We start from the raw sequence: 7,413 nt of genomic DNA on the forward strand, positions 1-7,413 counted from the left end.
ACTTCGGGTCCTGATGTAACTTGGGTTTTATTCATTGGTGGCTGAGTGTTTCTTCAAGGCTTTGAGATATTTTCTCACAGTGTGTAGCTCAGCGATGAGTGGATTTCCTTTAGACTGGATGGATGTCCTCTCTGCTCCATCCTTCTCTCTCCCACTCTGTGACTGCTGTCTGAACCCTCATTTCTTTCTTACCCTTTCAAACAACATAGTATAATATTGAGGTAAATATCACACCATATATTGTATCACAAAAGCCCCTTTCATGTATACACTGCACTCTTTAAAGCCTCTCCATATTGTCCACATGGGGAGAGATATTGACCCAGAAGCAGTTGCCATTACAGAAGAAGGATATGTGAAAGGTGACTCAAGGAAATCTCAAGGACTTCAATTATTTAGAAAACACCAGTTTATCTTTGATCAGGCCTATACACTCGCATAACTCTGCTGCACCAACCAGCCGAACTTGTTTCCCAATCAAAAGCAAACAGCCTTTAAAAAGCTCCATCCTTGTTATCTCACACCCGCGAATCACTCAATCAACCTCCCGATGCTCGGCTCAGTCTGGGTTGTTTTACTCGTCTGTGGGTCAGGGTTCTCTATAAGGACCTGGCTCCAATCCAAACACAATACCACCAAACTTCAACTCCAGCAGCACTGCATCCCAACTACTGCGCACAAAGTTACATTATGCATCAAATGTGAATGAGGGGTATATTTTACAGTCTAATACCACACATTGGCTTTCAGGCACCCAAACTGCAGAAATTCTGCGAATGAGTGTGTGTGTGAGTGGAGGACAAAACGTCTATTCACAAACATCCCTCTTGTTGTAAAATGAATATCAAGTTTCGAACAGATGTGCTGATCACATGGTTGGCCTCTCTGGCCTCATTTTACCAGAAGCTGCATGGTTGTGTGTCCTTTAAATCTCATTATACAACATTTTCTAAGGTAAATGAAATGTTATGTCTGTGAAAAACATCCTCAAAAAGTTGTCTACAAAGACAAGTATAAGTATGAGACAGGTATCAAAATGAAATGCTTGTATCTAACTTTATTTGAACATTACTTTGTGTGCAGTGTTTCAATAAAGTTTTTGGCAGTTTTGAAGATTTGTTTCAGAAAACTGCAATGGATGCAAGTTCTAAAAGTTTTAGCTCTCATCCTTACATTTTGTGTCTAACTTCTTGTATTTGTATGAATATCACCGAAGTAGTAAAAGTGTTTTTATACTTTTTCCCTACATGTTCAATCTGTATCTTTTTGTAGTCTTACACAAGCACCTAGACAACCTTTTTATTTAGATCTGATCATGAACATATTGTTATATTTGTACAAATCTCAACTGGAACACAGAAAATATTTGTCAAAAGTTGCTCTACCACTCCACACTAATACTCTGTTACAAGATAAAGTCTGGAATCCTTATTTTTTCAATTTTATTTTATTTTATTTAACCAGGAGAAAACCACATTGAGATTAAAAATCTCTTTTTCAAGTGTGTCCTGGCCAAGATCCGCAGCAGCACATATCAGAAAAGTTACAGACAAACAACACATCATTCTGAAACATAACAACACATCATGGGTTTTAGAACAAAAGTCATCAGTCAAAGCATCTGCAAATTGAAGCATCTTCCTCAAGAGCCTTCTGTCTGCTTTTAAATACATTTAAAGAGACAAGCTCACTCAAACCTAGGCTTTTCTGCAACAGGTTCCAGGCTGCAGGTGCAGAGGATACTATTTTTACCCATTTCAAGACGCAATTTGGGGACTGGAAGCAAAAGCAAGTTTTTGCGACTGGGTCACAGAGCAGAGGCTGTAGCTTCCAGTATTTTTTAAATGAATAAGATTCCGTAAATACAAGGGGAGCAAGTTAAGAATTGCCTTATAAACAAGGACATGCCAGTGATGTAGTCTAGTCTAGACAATGCAGTCCAGCCAACTCGAGCATACAGGGAGCAAAACCTGTAATGAACCTCAGAGCTCCATGAAAAATGGTGTCCATAGAGTGAAGGCAATGAGTGGATGCATAAATATATAAAACATCACCATAATCAATCAAAGATCCTGATCCTTAACCTTACTCGCCCAAAGACAAGAAAATGTAGCAAGTTTTACTGAAGGTATTGACAGCAAAGGTAATCATTCTGCTGCTGAATGGCTTCCTATAGCTGCACGAGTTAACTTCACTTCACACTGGAAGAGGTTTAACTTTGGAAAAACTACCTGAGGTAGAAAAGTATTAAGGGTCACTGCAGCAACACAAACAAAGACCTCAAAACATTGTTGGTAAAACATTATCGAATAGACTGTGTAAAAGTGATATGAAGCTACAACCAAATATGCCCCAAGAAAGCCACATACCAGCGATTGTGTTTGCAAAGAGTGGGCACTTCTCTGTAAATAAGATAAGTCCCAACAAACTTTTCAGAATGTAAGAAAAATTTAGGTTTGGGTATACACATGTGCATCCATTAGACCTGCAGACTCCAGGTGAAGGTAATAAAAACAGAGCAAATTATTATGCACAACTTCTCTGAATATGTTCCATGAAAAGCAATGATCAGTTGATTTGTGCATTGCCTTCACAGAGTTCAGCTCCAGTGCGTGTGCAGAGGAAACAGAGAATTAAAGATAAAGATCATTACTACATGTGCACTGATTACAAATATTTGTTGTCACTGTACTTCAAAACAAATTTACACTGCCAGTAATTGACTAACAGATGTAGTTTCATAGCCCTCCACAAATATATCATGTGTAAGACTTCATATGTGTAGTTTTTGAAACATAATCAAGCTTCCAGCTGAGTAAAAAGACATCTGTAGTGGATTAAGTACAAAATACAGAAATATACAGTAGTAGTTGTATTTTGGAGTAGAGTGTAATAACACTCTTTTCCAATACAAACAGACACAACGTTTTTTATGTCTGGTTTCATTTACTTCCGAGTGTCTCTGAGTGTCATTTGAAGCACACATTAATAGTGTTCTAACAGCAGGAGAGATCAGAATATCCTGAGCTTGACAAAGACACACTACATCAGGTCTTTATACAGAAGTAACGGGACAATATCAGATATGAAAATACAATTTAGCACCGTAAGATTACTGTCAGACGACCACAGAGCTCCTCGGACACACTCACTGATAGCAGCTTAGTCTCTGCTGCTGCTGCTGCTCGCTCTTTGCCTCGCGCAATTACGCCTCCCGCGGAGCTCTATGCAAGCGTTAAACGAAACATTAGCACCTCATTTAAAAAATAAAACAGCTTTTCACAAGGACAGACAGCTCTCCAGGAAGTCTTATCATGCGCAAATTAGCCAATTTACCAAACTGGCCTCTCTCTCACACACTCATTTACTCACTCACACTAAGAAACAGAAACACTCATCAGCTGTAGCCACATCCTGCATGTAACTATTGTTGTTGTTACACTATCAGAGATGGTATGTAAAGAGGAGCTACCTAAAGTTCAGTCTTTAGAGGAGAGGTTATAATTCCTGAAAACAGCACGTCATGGCTTCAAACCGGCTCTGTAATTACTTAATTATGATTATTACGCTTGAAATTATAGTTTGGTATTCCTATGTATGTTTGAGGGGGGTTATTATACCTTTATTTGTGTTTATTTCAGGCTAGATTACAACCTGTGCTTATGAATGTGTTATATTTCAGTGTGTGTGTAACACCAGATGGGAAGTGTGATTGCTTCTTATCCATCCCTGCACCCCGGTGCCACTGACACTGGCAAAACCAGTATCCTCATAATCTTTATAGCAAAACATGTAGGTACAAAACTTGATCGACAGCTGGAAAGCACCGCCCCTACTGATCTGTGATTGGAGGAAAGACGCCGGGGGTGTCGCCAGCATGGCTCTTGTATATATCGTCTCCGCGTCGTCTCCCAGCCGTTGATTTGTATGGGAACCGGGACTGAGGTGGGACGAACCGAATGAATGTAGCCGCTGTGTTTTGAAGACAGAAAGAGGCCCACATTTTCTATTTTGTACCGGTGGACAGCATCTCTTGTTTTTGTTATTTCTGATTCATCTTTGTAAGGATACTAGCAGCTTTTCCAAAAGGAGGTGGACTCTCCTCTCAGCCATCTTGCCTGCTGCTCGCCGCCCTGAAGGCTGCTTTCTCTCCTCCTCCTCAGCTGAAAGTAAACACGGCTTGCACATTGCCTGCAACTCCGTGCAAGACCCCGAGAGAAGCGAGATGGGCTCGCTGTGCGACGTCTGAGCGGAGCGGAGGAGAACGCAGAGGATTTATTTCTGTTTGGTACCAGAGCAGAAGAGGGGGGACACGACGCGCCGGAGCGATGGACCTGTTTGGGATATACCTGCTTCTCTCTCTCGCTCTCTTGCCCCGATCCAGCTGCACCACAGCCAAGGAGATCACCTGCCAGGAGATCGCCGTGCCGCTGTGTAAGGGGATCGGCTACAACTACACCTACATGCCCAACCAGTTTAATCACGACACGCAGGACGAGGCGGGACTGGAGGTGCACCAGTTCTGGCCTCTGGTTGAGATCCAGTGTTCCCCGGACCTGAAGTTCTTCCTTTGCAGCATGTACACCCCGATCTGCCTGGAGGACTATAAGAAACCTCTCCCGCCGTGCCGGAGCGTGTGTGAGCGAGCCCGGGCCGGCTGTGCGCCTCTCATGAGGCAGTACGGCTTCCCCTGGCCGGACAGGATGAAGTGTGACCTGCTGCCGGTGCAGGGGAACCCCGACACCCTCTGTATGGACTACAACAGAACTGACTCCACCACAGCGTCCCCTGTTCTCTCCAAACCCACCAACCACCCTGGGAAGGGTTTCAGTCCTCCTAAAAATAAGCCGAGTCGCCCCGGCGCGCCTGGGAAATACAAGCCGCCTGGTGCGCCGTGTGAGCCGGGCTGCAAGTGTTTGGAGCCCATGGTGCAGGTGAACACGGACCGACACCCACTTTACAACCGTGTCAAGACGGGTCAGATCTCAAACTGTGCCATGCCGTGCCATAACCCTTACTTTACGCACGACGAGCGAGCTTTTACCGCCTTCTGGATCGGACTTTGGTCTGTTTTGTGCTTCGTGTCAACTTTTGCCACTGTTGCCACTTTCCTCATCGACATGGAGCGTTTCAAGTACCCAGAGAGACCCATCATCTTCCTCTCTGCCTGCTACATGTTCGTGTCTATCGGTTACATTGTCAGACTGATCGCCGGGCATGAGAAAGTTGCCTGCAACCGGGAGTTCGACCTGGAGCACATCCACTATGAGACCACCGGCCCCGCGCTCTGCACTGTGGTCTTCCTCCTTATCTACTTCTTCGGCATGGCAAGCTCCATCTGGTGGGTCATTTTATCTCTGACCTGGTTCCTTGCGGCCGGGATGAAGTGGGGGAACGAGGCTATCGCTAGTTACTCCCAGTACTTTCACCTGGCTGCCTGGCTCATCCCCAGCATGAAGTCCATCGCAGTGCTGGCGCTGAGCTCTGTGGACGGGGACTCAGTGGCTGGGATCTGCTACGTGGGGAACCAGAACTTGGACAACTTACGGGGCTTTGTTTTGGCCCCCTTGGTGATTTATTTATTCATAGGCACTATGTTCCTCCTGGCTGGATTTGTGTCTCTGTTTCGGATCCGCAGTGTCATCAAACAAGGGGGTACCAAAACGGACAAACTGGAGAAACTTATGATCAGAATCGGCATCTTCACGGTGCTGTACACTGTGCCAGCCACTATTATTGTAGCGTGTTACTTTTACGAGCAGCACAACAGGCAGAGTTGGGAGATCACACACAACTGCTCCAACTGTTTGTTAGAGAGGGACCGCAGGAGTCCGGACTATGCAGTTTTTATGTTAAAGTACTTTATGTGCCTTCTGGTGGGCATCACGTCCGGAGTGTGGATCTGGTCCGGGAAAACTTTGGACTCGTGGAGAACTTTCTGCACGCGGTGCTGTTGGGGGAGCAAAGGCACGAGCGGCTCCATGTACAGTGACGTGAGCACCGGACTGACGTGGAGGTCAGGCACGGCCAGCTCCGTGTCCTGCCCCAAGCAGATGCCATTGTCCCAGGTTTGAATGAGAGAAAAAAGCAGCTTACGAGGACTGCTAATTGTTTGGGAGATAACCCATCACTCCCTGTCTGAAGCAATTTGCATTGTAATGAACTGCTGTTGAGGTGTCCCCCCTTTACCCCCCCCCCCCAACTCACCTCTGCAGGGAGAGCTGACTGAAACAATGTACCTGGTAATCACACACACCTCTCTGAGTAGATGGATTAGAGGTACACACACAATCTGGGCATTACCTGTTTTAGGCAGAGAGACAGTCCGGCTCCTGACTAGCTTCATACAAAGAGTTTTTTTATTGCTGACACAGTGCCAGATAACATTGTACAATTCAATCACATCAAAGATGGTTTAAATTAAGCCTTAAAAGCGCCCAACTATTTTACGGGTCTTCACTTTTTTGTAATTTCAAATGTATTTATACAAGAGTTATGTAAACTTGTACATTTGTGTATAAAAGAAAACTTTATAAGCTATACTGTATATTTGTACAAAGTGTAGATGTCTCTTTTTGTGAGAGAAAGCAAATACGACCTTTATTTTGACAATAAAACATTTGATAAATCTGAACTCTTTCTCTGGTGCAGTGTTTTCCCTGTGCAGGGCTCAGATTTTTGTGGTGTTCAGGACGGCAGCAACAGCAGCTTTTTAAGAGTCCCGGCTCCAGAAAGGAAGCCCTTTTAACCATCAGAGACCGGTAATTAGAGGCAGGGGTTGAGTTGGAGCATCTCCATAATTGTTAAAGTCCTCTTCACATGCCTGCCGAAGCCCGCTTTCTTAATTTAGTAAAAAGAGGGAGTGTTTGAATGGGGGGGTATAAATGGAGGGAACAGACCCTTTTCATCTGCACAAACTTTGATCTCTCTTTTTTAGCAGCCCAGAAGAAAGGTGGTGTGTATTAGGAGTGTCTGTCTGATGTGCCAAGGTTCCCCCTAAATGTCCCCATTTGGATGCTTTGATGGACGTCCTGCTATTCAAAGAGCATTTTGGAGCTCTCTTTTCTGGGGTTTGTCAGAGCTGAAACCTGCCAGAGCCCCCCGCGTCTTGTGTTTGAGTTTTTTTGCTCGCTGCCTGAATTGAAACATCTTCTCCCTCAGCTCAAGCTGTGTCAGCGAGTGCAGGGGCCTTGACATGAATGATATTGAAAAAGCAATGAAAGCCCCACAGGTGGTCTGTTCACATGATCTCACATCTTAGGGGCCCTAATCGAGGAGTTTTTTTGCTACAAATGTATCTGCTTTAGTCCCAATTAACCCAGTGCTCTGGCAGGGGATGATACAGTGTAACCCAGAGCAGAAATGTCTTTGATTTACTGGTCAATGGTGACAGAGGGCTTTGTGCTGATTGCT

At 44.6% G+C, this 7,413-nt stretch overlaps 1 protein-coding gene across 1 annotated transcript; it reads left to right on the forward strand.

Annotated features, from left to right (window-relative positions):
• Window positions 1-3,886: 3,886 nt before the first annotated feature.
• On the forward strand, window positions 3,887-6,634 carry fzd8a (frizzled class receptor 8a). Its single transcript, XM_034706533.1, has one exon. It carries the CDS (start codon window positions 4,329-4,331, stop codon window positions 6,072-6,074), a length of 1,746 nt encoding a protein of 581 aa, XP_034562424.1. The 5' UTR covers window positions 3,887-4,328; the 3' UTR covers window positions 6,075-6,634.
• Window positions 6,635-7,413: the final 779 nt, after the last annotated feature.

This window comes from Notolabrus celidotus, chromosome 17 (genome assembly GCF_009762535.1).
Source record: "Notolabrus celidotus isolate fNotCel1 chromosome 17, fNotCel1.pri, whole genome shotgun sequence".
Lineage (NCBI taxonomy): Eukaryota > Metazoa > Chordata > Actinopteri > Labriformes > Labridae > Notolabrus > Notolabrus celidotus.

What these genes read in the sequence shown, in the direction of transcription:
- fzd8a (XM_034706533.1), top strand. Translation starts at nt 4,329, where the DNA reads ATGGACCTGTTTGGGATATACCTGCTTCTCTCTCTCGCTCTCTTGCCC.